The sequence below is a fragment of the Pararge aegeria genome, chromosome 12 (assembly GCF_905163445.1).
Source record: "Pararge aegeria chromosome 12, ilParAegt1.1, whole genome shotgun sequence".
NCBI lineage: Eukaryota > Metazoa > Arthropoda > Insecta > Lepidoptera > Nymphalidae > Pararge > Pararge aegeria.
In genome coordinates this window covers 5,104,163-5,125,291 of record NC_053191.1, presented here as the reverse complement: position 1 = coordinate 5,125,291, position 21,129 = coordinate 5,104,163, and the positions used below count along the sequence as shown (strand labels likewise).

General features: G+C 35.8%; 1 protein-coding gene across 6 annotated transcripts; it reads left to right on the top strand.

Annotated features, from left to right (window-relative positions):
* The first annotated feature begins 1,382 nt into the window (after window positions 1-1,382).
* On the top strand, window positions 1,383-21,091 carry LOC120628318 (AP-1 complex subunit beta-1). 6 transcript variants are annotated; one of them, XM_039896634.1, is made up of 18 exons: window positions 1,383-1,401; window positions 2,115-2,295; window positions 3,077-3,247; window positions 6,239-6,436; window positions 7,261-7,378; window positions 7,470-7,660; window positions 8,539-8,721; window positions 9,969-10,151; window positions 10,541-10,735; window positions 12,362-12,454; window positions 13,399-13,520; window positions 14,183-14,373; window positions 15,103-15,194; window positions 16,407-16,511; window positions 16,649-16,796; window positions 18,336-18,453; window positions 18,651-18,777; window positions 19,328-21,091. In XM_039896634.1, the coding sequence occupies exons 2-18, from the start codon at window positions 2,188-2,190 to the stop codon at window positions 19,727-19,729; spliced, it is 2,745 nt and encodes a 914-aa protein (XP_039752568.1). In that variant the 5' UTR covers window positions 1,383-1,401; window positions 2,115-2,187; the 3' UTR covers window positions 19,730-21,091. The 6 variants fall into 6 exon arrangements, with proteins under 6 accessions (XP_039752568.1, XP_039752565.1, XP_039752566.1 ...); XM_039896631.1 differs by lacking the exon at window positions 1,383-1,401 and adding an exon at window positions 1,494-1,675; XM_039896632.1 differs by lacking the exon at window positions 1,383-1,401 and adding an exon at window positions 1,494-1,706.
* The last annotated feature ends 38 nt before the right edge of the window (window positions 21,092-21,129 follow it).

The window sequence follows — 21,129 nt, the reverse complement described above, 5'->3', positions numbered from 1 at the left end:
GTTTCATTAATTCTATTTAATTCAAACAGGCCACAGTCTATATAGCTATAAAGTTACTAAAAATAAAATTAATCCTACGTAGGTAGGTATTCTTAATGATATACATTTAACGTTCCTTTAAAAATAATTTAATAAATGTAATCTAATTTTAGTTGTCCCAAAAACAAATACTGTAGACGAACAAACAATATTTTCTTTCACACAAAGTAAATAGTATTAAATAGATTTCCAGATAGATAGAAATCGTTTGCAACATCGCTATACAGTAATCGATTTTAATTTCTTGCTACATCCCTACTTCACTGCCAACAGCTACCTATGGAGGGTAGAGGTAAGGAGAGTCATCTTATATGGGAGAAAAGTTGAAAAAGTGTCCAGTTGTTGCGCTAAATAACAGTTCAAAAATCCTCCACAATGGCGCTGGTGGATGCACAGGGTATGGTATGAATGTAGCAATCGTAGATGAATTGAAGTATGCCGAGTTAAAAAATTTAATGTCATTATCGACTAAAGTAGTTAATTATTGAGAATTTCAACAACTTACGTTGTATAAAATATTGTGGTAAATATAACCTTACTTCCTTGTATCTCCATACTTCCTTGTTTATTTTTCAAGCCTACTCTAACAATATTTATATTTGGCGCTTCTTTTAAGAGTTACCCTGATGCAAATGTGGCGCCATCCTAATTTAATACATTTTGACGACACTTTTTCATATACACAGATGACTCTCCTTACCTTTACCCTCCATACAGCTACCAAAGAATTATGGAGGGTAGAGGTAAGGAGAGTCATCTTATATGGGAGAAAAGTTGAAAAAGTGTCCAGTTGTTGCGCTAAATAACAGTTCAAAAATCCTCCACAATGGCGCTGGTGGATGCACAGGGTATGGTATGAATGTAGCAATCGTAGATGAATTGAAGTATGCCGAGTTAAAAAATTTAATGTCATTATCGACTAAAGTAGTTAATTATTGAGAATTTCAACAACTTACGTTGTATAAAATATTGTGGTAAATATAACCTTACTTCCTTGTATCTCCATACTTCCTTGTTTATTTTTCAAGCCTACTCTAACAATATTTATATTTGGCGCTTCTTTTAAGAGTTACCCTGATGCAAATGTGGCGCCATCCTAATTTAATACATTTTGACGACACTTTTTCATATACACAGATGACTCTCTTTATCTCTACCCTCCATACAAAGAATGTATGTTTTGAAATGTTGCCAATTTATAAAAACTTCCGTTATGCCTTAAGGAGTTTTTTTCTAAAGCGAACAAAGATATAGATTATTTTGTTCATTAACTTCGAATGATACTCAGATTCGTCCGAAAGGATTGGCAAATAATACTTGTAGTACCACCTGTGGATCACCAGTCACGCACTTTATTTGAAGGTATGAAAAATAAAAAATATTTAATATGTACCTTCCACTCAGGGAGGTTGGAGATCTACACACTCCCATTATTCGTTTTTTTTAACTAATGTTACTTGTGAGGAGACTGATGTTACGAACGTAATTCTTGACAATGTGATTCTCGACATATTAGGCGAAGATCCTACCGGGTTTAATACTTACGGGGACTGAAATTAATAAAGACTTTGGTTTAAGTTCACCACGAACAGGCTGACTAATTCTACAAGGAACTCTGCAAGGAATTCAATGAGAAGTACGTGCTGCCGCTTAACGCAATAGATGACGTAATGTACTCTTCTAACTTCAATGAAAAAAAGTTTGTTTTTATGAATAAAAAGTTTTTTTTTACAATGCGAGGCCTTATATAATATTCTAAAATGATTGTGCTATATAATAATTAAATTTTATTTTATGATTTTATGGGCAATCGATTTGATTTAGTTATTGCTAAGGGTATTTCAAAAATAAATTGTGGCAACCCAGTTTACGCCCCTTCTGTCAAATTGGTGGAATCATTACCGAGTTGTTCAAAGATTTTAGAGAAATTTATGGATCAATTCTGGAGAAAAACAGTAAATATTAAAGTGTTTTTTATAAATCACCAAAGTTAACATTTTATATGTTCGTTAAAATATCAATTCCTATAATTTACGCAAGAAACATTCGATAAATATTGGTATTGATTTTTCCAGGACACCGCAAAGTAAAAACTAGACGTAAGAAATATATTTTAATTTGAAGAAGGCCGAAAGATATTATTGCAAAATGACCGATTCAAAGTATTTCACGACTACAAAGAAAGGGGAAATATTTGAGCTGAAGTCAGAGCTCAACAGTGATAAAAAGGAAAAGAAAAAGGAGGCTGTCAAAAAGGTAGGATTTTTTATTAAAGTATAATTTCTGTTCTTTCCAAGTATACGTGACATTGGCGAACTACAATATGCTGATTTGGCACACCTAAAAGCTAAAGACGAAGTAAAATTTCTTCTCTTCTGTTAAAAATAAAAAAAAACTCAAATTATATTTTAACAAGTAGGCCTAGTTTATAAGCACTTTTGTAACGTCAAGTTAGACTGTTTGTAGTGCCTCTACAACTAGTTCGGTTATGCAGACAACCACCCAGCTTGCAGTTAGACAACTGAAAATATGCATATAAATCTGATTACAGTCAGCAGGGCACATGGGCAATGAACATTGGGGCCTTAGGGGCTGGAATGGTGCTGGAAACCCACCTATTCAAATCAACCCAATCACTAGTTTGTATATTTAAAAAAGAATTACAGTAAATGAGCTGATCCTGAAGCAGGAGGAATCAGCGTTTAATGTACTGAACACAATGCTTTTTGATTGATTGAAACTATTTCATTGACAACAGTATGCAAATTAAGTAGGAGTGTAGGCTGGCATGTAATAAAAAAGCTAGAAGTGTTTGGCATCACTGATTTGTGCACTGCTGGACATAAGACTTTTTAGGGATTTCTAAATTCCACTGCTTTGCTGTCTGCCCACCTTGTAAGGTGTCTACCAAAGATCTGCTTAAGTGCATTGTCTGAGAGATCCCCATTTGTTTGTCTTGAGACCACAGCGTCCAATGGCTCTCTGAATAATGTGCCTTGCTCACTTGATTTGATATACTACAAGAATATATTTTTAGGTGATAGCCTCAATGACTGTAGGCAAAGATGTGTCTGCACTCTTCCCAGATGTTGTCAACTGCATGCAAACTGATAATTTGGAACTCAAAAAATTGGTTTATCTGTACCTCATGAATTATGCAAAATCTCAGCCCGATATGGCCATTATGGCTGTCAATACTTTTGTCAAGGTACGTAAGAAACATTATTTTCTTAAACATACATTTAAGATTAATTCTAAGATGAACTCATGTGTTTTGAATTTGGTTTCTTGCTTTTTTCTTAGCATATGCATGCAGTGAAAAAGAATAGAATAAGAAAATTCAGTATTTTGTAGGGTTTCACATTGACAGTGCTAATACAAATTGATTAATTATAATTACTTTCCACAACAGTGCATTAGTTATTAGTGCCCATGTGCATAATCTAATATGGCATTTTGGAATACTCCTAAAATTTGTACATATAGATAAGATAATAATCTTAGTGTTATAATGCACAAAAATATGTGATATGTCATAAATAGGTTTACTATTAATAATTAACATTCAGAGTTCTAACCAATATTATTACTATAGTAATTAATATTAATAAAAAGATAGGATAATATTCTATGCATAATAACAATTATATTGTTTTATTTAATAATTACTTCAGATTTTACTGACAAGTTATATAACCAAGATGTAGTTTAGCTATCTGTGTGTGTGTGACTTGTCTTTTTTATCGTTTTAATGTCTACTGTACCATATTATGATGGGTGGAAGGATCTACCAACATACCAGCTTGTTAAGGTAAACAAATGATCCTAAAACAAAATCAGCTCATCCTTTTGTAGATTTACACATCAAAAATAAAATTTATACATATATATATATATATATAATCACATTTTACAATAAAATCATTAGCAGACCTTACCACTTTGTGTTATCACTCAGTGTTTATAATACAATTGCTTGGAAGTCGGCTTCGCATGATGTCGACAATAGGTGTATTTACATTTTACTGTGCAGTGTCAGGGATGTGGTTTGTTTGTTATCTGTCGAAGATGTTGTTAGGTCTATATTCTTTGACTTTATTGATACCAAAAATACACCAGCTCTCAGTTAGCTGTGCACCGTATGTGGTTTTATTGGAATAGACATTAATGCTATAATAATGCTACATAACTTCATATTTGTATACATTGTAATACACTTGGTTTACAATGTACATGTAAGAAAGTGCATACACTTGGTTTATGGGCCTAACATATACAATATGTTGCGGTTATAGGTGACTAGTCAAATGTCCGTGATACTGCATAAGTGTTTGGGGATACTCCTTAAATTTCGAATTTGCATGATTTTTCACTTAGTGATCACTTCAGTGAGCACATTTTATGTGTAAATCTACATTTAAACAATTTGGAATATATAAAATTTGCCAACTATGTTATTATAATATTTTGTAACCAATATATTAATCCATGCCTCATCAATAGAAGCACATTGGCTATTGTTTATCCCATATTTTTGTACTGTAGAATCTTGCTAATCTAATATGCAGTCATGGATCATACATCAAGTAATATTGGTACAGCTGTAGTAATATTAAATTGCTTTAAATATTATTAATCTTAATCATCTTGCATTGAAAAGTACAATATAATAACCAAATTGATTTAGTAACATGTTTAATTCTACTAATCAAAGTTATTTGTTGTACATATGTTTCAGTAAAATTATATTGAAGCTTTGCTAGGCATTGGCTGGTGTATGAATTGTATCTATCATCTTAGTAAAATGTATTGTCATATTTACAATGTTACATTTTCCCACACAAGCTGTGCTAATGTACGAGCATTAAGGCATTACACAAATGTTACCCAACACAACTTTGTAAACTATTTCACAGTAAGAATGTTTCCTTGCAAAAAAGTTAGGCACTTTGCCAAATTTCGCCCGCTGTTCAATACTTTTATTTTCACATTTACATACAACATGGGTATTTTTTGGCACATATTTGAATGAGAATAACCTAAATACCAAACGCACATAAAATCCAATATTATAGATCCATAAGGCACTGTTGCGATCATACATTCAATCACCTTTTAGTGTATCTTAAATTGTAAGACAATATCCCAAAAAAATAAAAGCTTTAGCTAAGTTGGTAATTAAAAAAAACCTTAACTGAATAGATACGCCTAATAATATTGTTATCCTTTTCCAGGGTATAAAAAAGGATGGCACAGCTTTTAGACATACCTATTTAGTTTAGTAATTTGTGTGCACTCTTTTCCATGAATTCTCTTTCAAAAGAGATTCATTATATATTTAAGGATTTAAAGAACTTTCTATTGTAGCTAATTGTATATTTTTTTTTAATAATTCAAGTCTTTTTTATGACTTATTTTATTACCTGTGTCAGAAAATTCCTTTTAAATGTCCATAGAGGATAGAGCCAAATCTTACCAGATAAAATGAACCATAACTGTTCCTTCCTGCTGTCTTGCCTTATTGCATTACCCACAATAGTCAAACAAGGTCACTCTCTCATTTTTTCCATACATTCCATTTTAGTTCTGCAAATTGACTAGCAAGTTTCTACTGTATAATGCTTATAGTCAAATTGCTTCAGTAATATTGATGTGTTGCTGCCTCATCCGAACTCTGACTACTTAGAAATTTCCAATTATTTTATATAGTAATGCTGTTATAATATTCTATAGGAAATTAGATAATATATGATGATGGCTTATCATTATATATTTCTTAATTTACTTCTGCATTATATGATGTAAAATCAACGTAAATTCGCGCCACAATTAACGTCACACACACCTTGTGTAGGAAGAATCTATTGAATATAGTCATGACAAACTTCAGTGCACTCTATATTTTCAACTCTTGTGCCAAGTATAGCTACTTGTGTGTAAGTTTAAGATGTGTCACTGAATTTGGCGTTAATTTCTCAAATTTGTAAGGGTATTCAACTATCCATACACATTGACAGATGAACTAAGTTCAAACTTTTTTTCTTTAAATCTTGCACCTAAGGCCATATACATTAATTTTACATAGCTCCAAAATTCTTGCGCATATAGGTTTATATGTCCTCAACATAATTGGAAATTTCTTAATGGTCAGAAAAAACATTTGATGCTATCTTATTCCAATAATGATAACACTCGCCAGGATTGCGAAGATTCGAACCCGTTGATTCGGGCGCTGGCAGTTAGAACGATGGGTTGCATCCGAGTGGACAAGATAACAGAGTATCTGTGTGAACCGCTTCGCAAGTGCTTGAAGGATGAGGACCCGTATGTGAGGAAGACAGCTGCAGTGTGCGTCGCAAAGCTGTACGATATATCGCCCAGTATGGTGGAAGATCAGGTGAGCTCATGTGCTCCTAGTACAGTGTTTCGTTAAACCAATCAAGGGTCTAGAAACATCGTATTTCAACAAGTTTTTCCACCTGACTTTCACAATTCTTAGAAGATTGTATTCCTCTACGACCTTCTACACCTACTCAACAATCAATTATCTTGCCTTGGTCATATCAAAACATTCAAATTCTGTTAAAACATTGGGATAGTTGGAAGGGGTAGCGTTCTACGACGGATTATTAAGAAAATCAGACTTGCAAATATAGTATGACAGTATGATTTGGCAAATGTAGGTATCCTAGGATTTTTTGGCCATACGTAACTGTAAAACTGACAAATTTAATAAACTAAGTCGATTTATGTTATATTTATTATAACGATTGACATTGTGTCATTTCAAAATCAAGTACACAAAATGAGTCAAGTTTGAACTGTGGAAATTAGGTCATTCAAAATCATTCTGTTCTATCACATTCTTGTATTTTTATCAAGTCTACTGTCATCTATGTTTATCAATTTGTAAATTGTCTTGTATCAATCAATCAATTTCAATCAATCAATTTTTTATTTTTGCTTGAATATGGTACATGCAACATGTTTACATAGGTGTTAATTAATTTTTATAAGTGTCACATATCCTGCCAAGATTGGCGTGCCAAAATTTTTCGTTGATTATTATATTAATATCCCACATTAAATAACAAGTTACATTTAAATAAATTAATTAAAAGTAAAAACACAAAAAAAAACAGGAAATGAAAATAACAGATTAAATAAAAAATAATACTTAATAAATGTCTATTGTACCATTAACTATTCCATTATTTGCAGGGATTCTTAGATCAATTGAAAGATCTTTTGAGCGACTCTAACCCCATGGTGGTAGCTAACGCAGTTGCGGCTCTGTCAGAAATCAATGAAGCCAGCGTGTCAGGACGCCCACTTGTTGGTAAGCTAGACTTTCCTAAAAATAATATGTCATGGGAAATTCAGAAAAATAATATAGTTATAAAATTTCATAATACAAATCACTTGTACAGAAATGAACGCCCCAACAATCAACAAGCTCCTTACGGCGTTGAACGAATGCACGGAGTGGGGGCAAGTGTTCATATTGGACGCCTTATCAAACTATTCACCGCGTGATTCCCGTGAAGCTCATTCTATATGCGAGAGAATAACACCGAGGCTGGCGCATGCCAACGCCGCAGTTGTACTGTCTGCTGTGAAGGTAAATAAAAGCTCCTGCTTAGACTGTTCGAAAGCGTGATTTGGCTTTCCTGTATGCTGGTTTCCGCTGTAAATTCGGTTTCCGCCATTTCAAACATCGTATTTTTACATTGTCCAGAACTTTATCAAAGATACAGAGGTTTCGCAAGGTACCGCGAGCTATTTTTCATCACTTTCCACTTCAAAAGTCAGTCTAGTATCCGCACTACGATTTCTATATTTCTAAGGAGTGTTTTAATAAAATTGTAAAGATATAAACGTGTTTTAGTTGGCAACTAAACATAATGATGATCGGTTATGGTTCACACGATTTTACGCCTTGAAACCCTGCATGGCCGCTTCTTCTAAAATGTGTAACTGAACAAAACTGTACTGAGGATTCTTATTATGCCAGTCAAATCATTCAGACATTTCGGGTCACACTCCTGATTGCAATGCCTCAGGAGACTTTGCGACCCGTACAACCTAATTACGACCAATAATGCATCTCAAGAAGTAGGCCTCAAGTATACAGATAACATCTTCGCCGATGACGACAGGGTCAATTTCTAATGGCACCCGACAAGGGTCTGATCCACGGGAACGGCGGGACAGACTGATCCCAAATCCAAAAATCTAATATACCATTAATGGGATGGGATCCATTCCATGACGGGTCGACAGCATTGGTCCGTGAATTCTTTGGTACTCTTAGAAAATTCGCAGAATACCACGATAGAGTACACTATAGTTATATTGTGTCTCGTATAAGTTTCGTCATTTTTCATTCTCTGTGTTATATTTATCCGTTAAAAATGTAGTTTCATCTAGGAGATTTACTTAGGTTGACACTGCTGAAACCGCAACAGCTCTCCAATAAAGTGAGTTGTAAATTTTCAGGTGCTCATGAAATTAATGGAAATGCTATCCGATGAAACAGAACTAGTAAGCACGCTGTCCCGTAAACTAGCCCCACCCCTAGTGACACTGTTGAGTGCTGAACCAGAAGTTCAATATGTGGCCTTGAGAAACATCAACCTCGTGGTACAGAAGAGACCTGATATTCTTAAACATGAAATGAAGGTAAGAAATAATATCTTAAATAATTAATTGTGAAATTGAAGTATAGCGGAGTAGTAGTGAGTACGACGGAGATAGAGGGCGGCGTCCTCGTGCTTCTACTACCATTTATTAATCACCAACTCATCTTCCAGGCCCCAACCTTAGCGCCACTCTCAACAAGAGGAGGCCTAAACATATCCTTCACGACCCTGACGATCAGATTACTACTGACAATGCTCCCTATCAGAACACACAATCAACCTGTGCACAGCGTCTTCGCCAGCGAAGGCGATGTCCCCGATTTCTAACGTCATCCGGACGTGTGCTCGGACCAAGTTCTCGAAAGCGTGCGGACTAATCACCGTCCGTAACCCTTTCACTCCAATCGTCGCCTGAGCCGAGGTTCTGCCTCACATGAGTCGCCCTAAGGCCGACGATCCCTTCGCTTCTTCGAGCCCTAGGGTTCAAGCTCTTCCTGGCAGAGCCGCATTCCGAGGTTCGCCAACAAGCCCGCGTTACGTTGTTAAAATCATTAGGGTTAATCAGCTACACACAATCCGAAAAAAAAATCCAGCAGTAGACTGTTATGGCCTATTGGTGAAATAAAAGTATGAAAGTATAGTAAAATGGCTGCCTTTACTAATTTGCACAAAAACTGGATTGATTCTAGAATTCAGTATTATCTGCAGCCAACCACACTGGCATAATAATTGTAAGGGTATACTATTCTGATTGTATATCTGGTAAATAACACTTTTGCGTGCTTTAATATACGGGTCAGCCTATATTAAGTAAGTTTAACTTTTTAAGGTCATTAATGACGACTTTTAGTACCTTGTTTATGTTTATTTTTATTATCCATATTTTTTTAAGAATTTATGTATGATTGAGTATATATTAGTTGATTATTTTATATTTAATTATTATATTTTTCTTATTTGTGCAATTTTGTTTATGTATTTGTATTTCGATTTTTGAATGTAGGTTTATAATAATTTTACACCACCTGTCCGCTCTCGCTCTCTTGTCCTTATCCAAAGGTAGCCTGGCAGAGATCGCTACTAATCGATAAGGCCGCCTTTTGTATTCTACTTCTGTTTTTGTATTACTATTTTTTTTTCCTAACTTCATAGTGGTGTACAAGTAAGAGTTAAATAATAAATAATAGTAATAATAAGATCATTAAAAATAATGTTCCACACAAAAACTCTAGATACATTTCAATAATACAAGTACCAGAAATATAGATGTCCTATTTTTTTCTCCAGGTCTTCTTTGTGAAGTACAATGACCCAATCTACGTGAAGCTAGAAAAGTTGGATATTATGATCCGATTAGCGTCGCAGGCTAACATTGCGCAAGTGTTGGGCGAGCTGAAGGAATACGCTACCGAGGTCGACGTGGACTTTGTCAGGAAAGCCGTCCGGGCTATTGGCAGATGTGCCATCAAGGTAAGAATTATAAAAATCAAGTGTCAAAATGATAAGCGAATGACAATCCTTTCTTTGTCTTGATATGATATGTACTTAATTGTATAGAGAAGTCTGTCTAATTTAGTACATATTTATTTAAAAACAGATTTGTATTTTAATATAAAAAAAATGTAAGAACTCAGACGATTGGATTGCGTGCGTACGTGTACGTACATAAAATACGTGTGTGTTAAATTTAAGTCTTAAAACTAAATTGTTTTTAATCTTAGAGATCGTAGCAACTAAATTGTGTACACTATGTACTTTTTATTTAATTTATTTTCGATTTTTATGTACGATATGTGATGTTACCGTAACTACAGTGTATCTATATTTTATAGTATATTACTATCTACGCTTATTTTTAGGTTGAACCGTCTGCCGAGCGTTGCGTATCGACTCTACTGGAATTAATTCAAACAAAGGTGAACTACGTGGTGCAAGAAGCTATTGTTGTGATCAAGGACATCTTCCGGAAATATCCCAATAAGTACGAGAGTATCATCAGCACACTCTGCGAAAATCTGGATACTTTGGATGAACCTGAAGCAAGAGCGTCCATGGTGAGATGTTTAAAACGAATATAGAATTTTGGCTGGTAATTTTATTTTCGACTAGCTGCGCCCCGCCGTGTTACTCGCGGTTAATAAGTTGTAGATCAGGCTGTCTGTTCAGTGCGCTAATTGATATGCGTTACGCTTTAAGTGAAGATATATTGAAACTTTAAACTTTGTTAATAAAAATAAAAATTAGGACGTATTTAAGCGAGTCAGTCTTTCACTGCAATGTCATCTGCCAGTGACTTATGATGCTGTCTTTAAAGGTAGCGGGCTGACTTGTCAGGGGTATGGCGCCAAACGCTTTATCGATTTCTTCACGACATCGTACCTACTGGAACGCTAAACTGCTCGGCGGTACGATTTTGTCGGTAAGGTGACTAGTCAAAGTCAACGCCTCCAGTTTGTAATTAAGCGAAATTGGCACTACAATTGAAGAGTAGCTTTCTGATCTTAAATCCAAAAACGTTTCTTTACAAGCGTGTTATTATATTTATCAAACAGATATTTTATTTTGACGGCCGAGTGGCGCAGTGGGCAGCGACCCGGAAAGCAATCCGAGTCCAAGGCCGTGCGTTCGATTCCCACAACTGGAAAATGTTTGTGTGATATACATGAATGTTGTTCAGTGTCTGGGTGTTCTGTATATTATATGTATTTATGTATATTATTCATAAAAATATTCAACAGTCATCTTAGTACCCATAACACAAGCTACGCTTACTTTGGGGCTAGATGGCGATGTGTGCATTGTAGTAGTATATTTATTTATTTATTTATTTATTATTTTGATGACTTAAAAAAAGTACTGTCTACGTAAAGATAACGAAGTACTTAGTTAAATTTTCATTCAAACGTGAACTTGCGTGGAAGGTTTTGTGTTTCATATATAGCCTATAACAGTCCACGGTTGGACTAAACACCACGCAACAGGGCAGACGGATTGGGGATCGCAGAAGATGTTAGTAGTAGCACAAAGGACGCTGCTGCCCGTTTTCTTTTATATTCCCATAGTCGCCTCGTACGACACCCGTACAAAGAGAAGAAGAAGAAAAGAAGAAACACTTAATCGCAAGTATAACATACAGGAAAAGAAACAGCAAAGAGTTTACAGTAAACAATGTAGACATGCAAAGGCGGCCTTATTGCTGCAAGCAATCTCTTACAGGCAACCCTTGCAGACAGAACTTACAGCAAGAAATGGGATAGTGCCAAGAGTGTAGTAAAATATACATAAATACCAAAATGCAGATTTCAAATGGATGGATCATACAGCTTATACTCTACTACTACATGTCTCTCTTCTTAAACGTTTTTTCTCATTCTAACTGACATTTTAGTGGGTCTACAATATTACATTAATATGTTTTTTTCATTTTTTGTTTGGTTTTAAAAGAGTTATTGTAACATGTTGGTTGTCCATTAAATAAATAAATAAAATGCATAGATACAAATACAAACATAATTTAAATAAATATGCGTAATATATAAAAATAAAATATACATAATATATATAAATATATAACATACATAATAAAAGGGGTGGTGACAACTCTATTCTGATCTGCCGGCACCACACGGCACAAACAGTTTCTTTTTGAACCCGTATAAATTTGAACTATTTTGTTTCAGGTATGGATTGTAGGCGAATACGCAGAACGAATTGATAACGCGGACGAATTGCTGGACTCTTTTCTGGAAGGCTTCCACGATGAGAATGCGCAGGTGAGAAAGAGTTTTTTTTTAAATTTACCTTTGGACTCTGTGAGTCTGATTCACACTGGACTTAATTTTTTATTTACTAAAGACTTCTTCTTATTTTTGTAGTACTTAGTGCTTACGATGGCGGACCGTGGTCACGGAATCAGCCCAAAAGTATAAAGCAGCTCGATAGCGTATTTTTTTCTGGATATTATCAGCAAGAATACAAAATACACGAGTCTCTCACGCTTTTAATGTATCCTACCTACCGATGCATCAAGAATCGACTTTATGCCCGTTTTCACTAACGACGGACAAAAGAAATGCTTTAGTGAGCATCGCCTAATGAATTAATGCAAATCGATTAATGAAAGGTAAATGTATACCTAACATTTACCTTTCATTAATCGATTTTCACTTTGCAAATCATGCAACCTAACTTGTCTATTGTCCTTTCCACAAGGTGTGGATTTTTGTGTTTGTATTATCATATTTTCATACTTCGTATGGAGGCTAGTAAACAAACCGAATTTATATATTTTTTTCTGTCAGTTGTCAGTTACTACTCCCCTATTGTTTATAGTCCACCGAATCGGTGTCGTAACTTTAGACTTCACTTAAGTGTTTTCTTATCTCTAGGTATCACCTATTAGGCATCCGATTAAGGCGATTTCTAGTTTTAGTGAAAACGGGCATGAGTCTAGTGTGAATTCTGCGTAACTTCTTGGGTTTTATCCATCGAATGATTGTCTTGTAGGTACAACTACAGTTGTTGACGGCAGTAGTGAAACTGTTCCTGAAGGGACCCGAAGACACACCTAAAAGCGATCCGCAGTCACACCTAGGAATCACCTAAATCATTAGGCATCCAAATAAGGCGATTTCTAGGTTTAGTGAAAACGGGCATGAGTCTAGTGTGAATTCAGCGCAATTTCTTGAGTTTTATCCATCGAATGATTGTCTTGTAGGTACAACTACAGTTGTTAACTGCAGTAGTGAAACTGTTCCTGAAGCGACCCGCAGACACCCAGGGGCTGGTACAGCACGTCTTGAGTCTCGCCACTCAGGATTCCGATAACCCAGACTTACGGTACATTTCCTCCACCTAAAAATAATTTTCTTAAATATAGACTTAGACAATACACACATCGCCATCTAGCCTCAATGTAAGCGTAGCTTGTGTTATAGTTACTAAGATGAATGATGAATATATGAATAATATCCATAAATACCTATAATATACTTATCACACATTTTCTAGTTGTGGGAATAGAACCCACGGCCTTGGACTCAGAAACCAGGGTCGCTGCCCACTGCGCCAATCGGCCGTCAATCTAGCCACCTTTGCAATTTGAATTCGATTATATCGTAGTCATTATTCATTAGTATAGTAACTCAATGATCATCATATCCCATTATCGACCCACTACAGGGTACTGGGATCCTCCCAATGAGAAAGGTTTAGGTAGCGTTCCACCACGCTGGCCCAGTGAGGATTGGTGGAATCCACGCGCCTTTGAGAACATTATAGAGAACTCTCAGGCATGCAGGTTTCCTTACGATGTTTTCCTTCACCGTTGAAGCAAGTGATATACTAATTGCTAAAAAACGCACATATCTTAGAGGTGCGTGCTGGGATTCGAACTCTGCCCCCCAAAAATGAAGCCGAAGTTCTAACTTTTTACTAAATTAGACTAACAGATGTATTTAATAAAGTTTAGAATTTTTACTCTTCATAATCCACGTTATTAGCGATCGTGGCTTCATCTACTGGCGTTTACTGTCCACGGACCCGGCTGCCGCCAAGGAAGTAGTGCTGGCTGACAAACCCCTGATCTCCGAAGAGACTGATCTCCTGGAGCCAACCCTGCTGGATGAGCTCATCTGTCACATCAGCTCACTGGCTTCAGTGTACCACAAACCACCCACTGCTTTTGTTGAAGGTATTGTAAAACTGTTAGCAGCCATCGAATGCATACTTATACAACGCGTAACCGAATTACGAAATACTGTTAAAGGGGCATAAGTATATTTCAAATTCAAAATTCAAAATTTCTTTATTCATGTAGGCCTATTACAGGCACTTATGAAGCGTTCATACATATATGTTTACATAATTGTAAGGGGATAGGTGATAACTTCGTTCGGCGACCTAAGGCTAAAGCTACGAGGGTTCCAAAACCGCTCTGGTCTAAGAAGAGCCCACAACAAACTTAGCCGGATATTTTTTTTGTTATCACCATCTCTAAAGTAAATTTCTATGAAGCTAGAGCAATTCACAGCCAAGCTTTTTAATCTTTTAAGTAATTCTTTTAATTTCTAACATTACAATAAGAGTTCTTTTTTATTGAGAGATTGCAATTGTCATATGAAATCAAGAGAAGCGTATTTATTTTTCCATACAAACTAATTTAAAACATTCGAAGTGTTTACTTATAGCAACCCTATCGCAGATTGAAGACCGACACGCGCATAGTACCTACGCAAAGTTTGTTAGTTTTTCGGCACAATGACGCACAGAAACCGTTAACGTTTAATATAACTGCAACACCCTAACAGCTAAACCCGCTATCATCTAAGACTGCGTGATAACTTACCAGCCAGTGAGATTGCAGTTATGTATTGGAATAGTAAAACAAGGTTTAGTTATATTGGACAATTGATTTCACCAGGTCGCGGCGCCGGGGTCCGTAAGTCGTTGCCAGCTCGCAGTGCCGGGTCAGAGGAACCGCAAACACAGCAGCCTACTGTGATACCCAACCAGGTAAGCATAACTTAGAGTGTGTATTATGTATTTTTGTGTAGTGTATATAAGTATTTCTTTCTCTACCTATGTTCGGGCATAACTCTACCATGTATTTTTTTTTGTTCGAAAGCGGTTTATTCCGAAATAGTCACATTTAAGTATAACATATATCTGAGGAAGAGATTCGGAGACAGAAAACGAATCTATTCAAAAAATTTAACTTCAAGGCAAGAGTGGACAGGCTTTTTCTAGGGAAACATGTTGGAACCTACAGTTTATCATTGCTTTCTAACAGGCATGATTGTCGTCAAACGCTGGCCTATCGTTAATAAAAAAAAAGCGATTGTTTCTATCGCATATCACACAGCAAAAGTTCACACTCGAATAGGCTACGCACACTTATATTCTATAAAAGTTTGTTATACGTGCATATTTATTCAGACTTGATTTGTACAAAAAATTATTTACTTTTAATTTTTTACTGATTTTTTTAGTGTTTTTTTTTTCAATCCACGACTCTAAAACGACGGGGTGCTATGAGTTCTAAGTGTATGTGTGTGGCATGGTAGCTCCCGAACGGCTAAACCCATCTTGATTTCGATTTTTGAAACGTGATTTCATTAGGAGTGTTCCTAGCTATGTTTGATGAAAATCGGTCCAAGATGGCCGCCGCCACATATTTTCACAACTCCCTGAATATTGGTATTATATAAAAGAGTGTGGTGAAACCTCGCGAATAAGTTATTCGGGAGTGTTCTTGGTCGATCGCGATCGTTCGACTGTCGGGACTCGCCAGTGTGTTCGGGACTGTGACGTAGGCTCATCCCCGTAACTCGCGCTCCATGCCGTTTAAGTTTAGATTATAACAACATTTAATTTGTAATTTACCTAACAACCTATTATAACGATTAATCATATAATTTGGGTTTCATTACTACCGAACACCCATAAGCTTGACTAGTTTAATAATATAACAAATTTCAGCGCAAAATGGTGAATTTCAATTTTTTTTACAACTCTCATTTATATACTACCTATAATACCTAAACAAGGCTTGACAAGGTATATTAAATAAAAATTAAAAAAAAATATTCTACTTTTACTATAAAAAAAAACCTATATTGTGGCAGATGAGAGCGGTGCTTGTCAAATGTCTTTTAATTGGATGCAATAAAGGCTGTAAGTAAAAATAAATGAAGATCAAAAATAATATTTTTTTCTTCCATGTAGGACTCTCTCATCGGTGACCTTCTATCTATGGACATTGGAGGACCGCCAGCTCCAGCCGCGCCCGCTTCCAGTCTCGATCTCTTAGCCGGAGGACTTGATGTTCTGGTAACTGATCCTCGTATACTCACCCTAATTAGCTGAAGTACTGCAAACTTACATCAGTGTGAGTTTTTGGGGACCTCTCTTGTGCAGTTGTGAGCGCTGTGGACTCCAGAATGTTCTAATTTTGAAATGTCAAACAGCTGGGCGGTGGGCCCGAGCCCGCTGTGGGCGGCGTGGCGGGTGCAACTGGCAGTGCGACTGGTCTTCTGGGAGATATATTCGGCGCCGCGCCACCGCCTTCCTACGTACCACCCAAGCAGTGCTGGCTGCCAGCTGACAAGGGAAAAGGTGATTATTTTTTTATAACTTAACTTAACTAGCCAAGTGTAAGATTTTCTACCTATATTTACTTATTTATTTATACTCATTATTTGCACACTACATTAAAAAAAAATCCCAGACAAAAGCAGTGTACAAAAGGCGGCCTTATCGCTTAGCACGCCATCTAGTGGCAAGCCTGTTTCCCGGCGTTGTGACTAGATGGCGCTCTTCCCATATCATGTAAATCGTAGTTAACGCAATCAATAAGTAAACGTGTGTTTTGTATGTAGTATAAGTTTTTGGGCGGTATACATTATTAATAGCTTGTATAGGTTAGATAATCCGCGGGTGTGTCGCCTCGTACGACACCCGCGGGAACAAGGCGTGGTGAAAACTGGGTTCTGATCTGCCTTCACGTGGCTATGGTAAAGATCAAATTCAAAAATGTTTTATTCATGTAGACCTTATTACAGGCAATTCAAATTCATTTATTTGCTTAAAATATGACAAAATATTATATATGTTTAGTCCCAGTCTACGACATGCAGATCTTAATTTACTACACATCACTCAATTGCAAATATATTAAAAATAATAAAAATTGTAATCATAAGAATGTCATATGTAGAATATGATAGAATTATAAGGTGTTTTAGCTGTATGTCGTAACCAAAAATAAGAAAAATAAAAAGTCTGAATTAATGTTTCGTGGCAAAGAATTCTTATGAAAATTCATATGAGAATTCTTCAAAAAATTCAAAATTTATTTATTTCAAGTAGGCCTACTATAAGCACGTAACGTCAAGTATGTCTGTCTGTCTCTACCACCGATTCGGAAGGCAGATTCTACCGAGAAGAAGCCGGCAAGAAACTCAGCAGTTGCTCTTTTTCAACATCAACAATTTACATTTTACATTTTAACATTCATTTTTCTATCTTGTGAGAGATGAAAGCGGAGCCGGATGCTTCCAAGCAACCTTGTCATTAAGAAATTCATCAATTGTATAGTAACCTAGCTGTAATAAATGTGTTTTAACATATTCTTAAAATTTATGCATTTGTAAGTCCAAAATTACCTTAGGAATCATAATATAAAGCGCTCAATCCCAAAAATGACCCCTGTACCTTTCGCAGACGATATGCAGATGTCACTAATTTATGACCATTTCTTGTAAGTCGACTGTTTATGTCCACTTTTTGTTGTCTTACAAATACTATATTATTATAAATATATCTTATGATGCGTTCATACATTTAAAATGTTACACTAACGTTAGTCTTGGTGATAACTGCATTCGTTAACTTAAAACTAAAGCTAGCCTATAAATAGTCCATCGCTGGGCTTGGCATCTCTCAACATTTATGGTCATAATCACCATGACCTTAGAGGTTAGTGGTCGCACTAAATGATAGTAGTAGCAGAGGACGTTACTGCCCGTTCTCTTTTATATTTTCTTAGTCGCCTCGTACGAATACCGCGGGAAGAGAAGGGGTTGGTGGTAACTGTGTTCCGATCTGCCCTGACCACATTTTTTCCAAAGCTCATTCCCAGTTGCATCTGTCCAGGTTTGGAGATCTGGGGAACATTCACGCGACAGAACGGTCAACTACGTATCGACATGACGTTCTCTAATAAAGCGATGCAGGCTATGAGCGGCTTTGCGATACAACTGAACAAGAACAGGTGACAAGTTTAAGTATACATACATTAAAATAAAGTATGATACTCGTATATTAGGTATTGTATGATTTTGGATTAACGGTTTTGATTGGATATTAATGAATCCGTCAAATTTTTGACGTCAATCTGTAATCTGATAATTTTTCTATAAGTGTAGAATTTCATATTGTGAAAGTAAAATACGTTGAATACTTTTCTAGTTTCGGAGTATACCCAGCGGGGGCATTATCAGTGGGAGCTTTAGCGGCAGGAGCTCGAACCGACGCATCTCTACCCCTAGCAGTGGGGGGACCCGTTCAACGCATGGACCCGCTTAACAACCTTCAGGTACAGTGACTATACTGTTACATAGTATTGTAACTATTCTATATAAATGGCGCTTTTCCGATTCTATATATTAATCGTAGTAAACTTTTACGCAACAAAATATAAAATTATTATTTCAAACTAGGCACACAGAACAAACCACGCATAGTTTGGTGTATTCCAAGTCATACAAAATATTAGTTTTCCCAACTTATGTGGGGTTTTGGTCAATCCTTTTTTTGGAATCTAAATACTATTTTTATACTCGTACAAACCCTTTTTACGCATTAAGAATGAATCAATGAAAAAGTGTATTTGCACTTCATAATTTAAAAAAAAGGCTTGACCGCCTTACTGACCGTCTAAAAATACTACGATTCCGTATTTAATTTATAAGTCTTAAGAATATATGACTGAAGTAGACGTGAGTAAGACGTACATTGTGTAGACAATACAAAAACAAGCAGAACAGAACGAATAGAATTTGGCAGCCTTATCGGTGCATAGCGATCTCTATAATGGCGTAGCGGCAAATACACTCACTACGGCTAAAAGTTAATTTTGTTCACAGGTGGCCGTAAAAAACAACATAGACGTTTTCTATTTCGCTTGCCTCATCCCCGCGCACGTTTTATTCACTGACGACGGCCAACTCGATAAGCGAGTCTTTCTTACCACGTGGAAGGAAATCCCAGCAGCCAATGAGGTCCAACATACCATTCAAAACGTCATTGGGACCGCGGACTCGATCGCACAGAAGATGACCTTGAACAATATCTACACTATCGCAAAACGCAACGTTGAAGGCCAAGACATGTTATACCAATCGCTGAAGCTTACGAACAATATATGGGTGCTTTTGGAATTGAAGCTACAACCTGGTAACCCTGAAGCGACCTTGAGTTTGAAGTCACGCACCGTAGAGGTGGCAAGCTGTATATTCCAAGCGTACGAGGCGATTATCAAGTCGTAATCTCCAATCGTTTCTCTACATCGAATACACATCTTATAGAAAGAAGTACTGTACACTTTTATAACATGCTAAATATGAGAATGTTATTGAATTTCCAATCTAAACGCTATGCAACAAGGCTAATATTTCTTGGGCTTGGCTTTTCGTTTTTAATTCGCGTTAGATTTTTCGTTTCTGCTCTAACAATATCGTTGATGTACTAAGTACTTATTATTTATTTACATCAATATATTATTACATATCCAATTCTTGACGCCGCCAAGTATAGTAACCGTTCCTGATACTCTTAATACCACAAAGAATATAACATATTACAGTTTCTCTAGGCTGTGGTTCGATGTTTTATATGTATATGTTGTTCTAAGATCATGTTATAGAAGTATAAGTTAGTATGAAAGACTATATGATTGTAAATTCCGCTAGTTGTATGAAAGTTAGAGATTTTGATGTGTATCGCGTAGCACCGCGGTTTTATTTCGTCACCCCTTAAATTAATTTACATTCTCTATTATTATGAAGTTAAAATATATTTTAAATAAATTTATGTTAATCTAAATTGTGTTTTACTACAATTGTTTATCAAAGAAACTTTAAAATCAGTGCTAAACCTCCAATCGATTGTGTATAATAATTTTAAAAATTAAAGATTGTTTTGCTGGAGTTGCGGGCTATAAATGCTAGTCCAAAATAAATATAAATGCAAGTGTTCTTTCAATAGACCAGGTTCGATAATTTTTGAAAGCAAAAAAAAATAATAGGATGAAACCCATTTAAAAAGGACGAAAATATAACAAAAATTATAGGAAAAATAATTTACGGGCGATCTGAGGTCGGGAAGTTGTCGAGGGTGAGCTTTTAAGTGTAAGAAACGATGTCTTTAAAACACAAAAAGGTAAGTTTTCACAAAATTTCGTGGAAAAAATTTTTTTTTGCATAGGATAAAAATAAAAAACCATTAACTTGATTATTTGAATTTTTCACATAAATTTTGCGGTTGTGAAAAAGTGTAGTTACAAAAGTTGTAGGTCTCTTTATTACCTACAACTTTGTCATTTAATTTTTTTCCATTGGACTTGTAGTTTTGCCGGAAATTGAGATACACCGTTTCTTACCCTTAATATTTACTGGCGATCTGAGGTTTTTCGTTTCATATTTGTTATATTCTCGTCCTTTTTTAACGGGTTTTATCCTACTATAATTTTTTTTCACTTTTTATCGACCCTTGGTCTACAAGTTCGGTTTCGATTTAAATATGTAGTAGACTCCTTAGTAACTTAGGGTCTGTACTGCATATGGGACCTAGTAGTACGAGAAGGAAACTTTAGTTCTATAAATAAAACTACATCATAATTATCTTGCAAATTTGTTTCATTTCTTTACAATGTCATAGATAAATCCAT

What these genes read in the sequence shown, in the direction of transcription:
- LOC120628318 (XM_039896634.1), top strand. Translation starts at nt 2,188, where the DNA reads ATGACCGATTCAAAGTATTTCACGACTACAAAGAAAGGGGAAATATTT. An exon ending in AAAAGGAGGCTGTCAAAAAG is followed by an intron (nt 2,296 to 3,076) that starts GTAGGATTTTTT and finishes ATATATTTTTAG; the next exon opens with GTGATAGCCTCAATGACTGT. An exon ending in GCCAGCTGACAAGGGAAAAG is followed by an intron (nt 16,797 to 18,335) that starts GTGATTATTTTT and finishes GCATCTGTCCAG; the next exon opens with GTTTGGAGATCTGGGGAACA.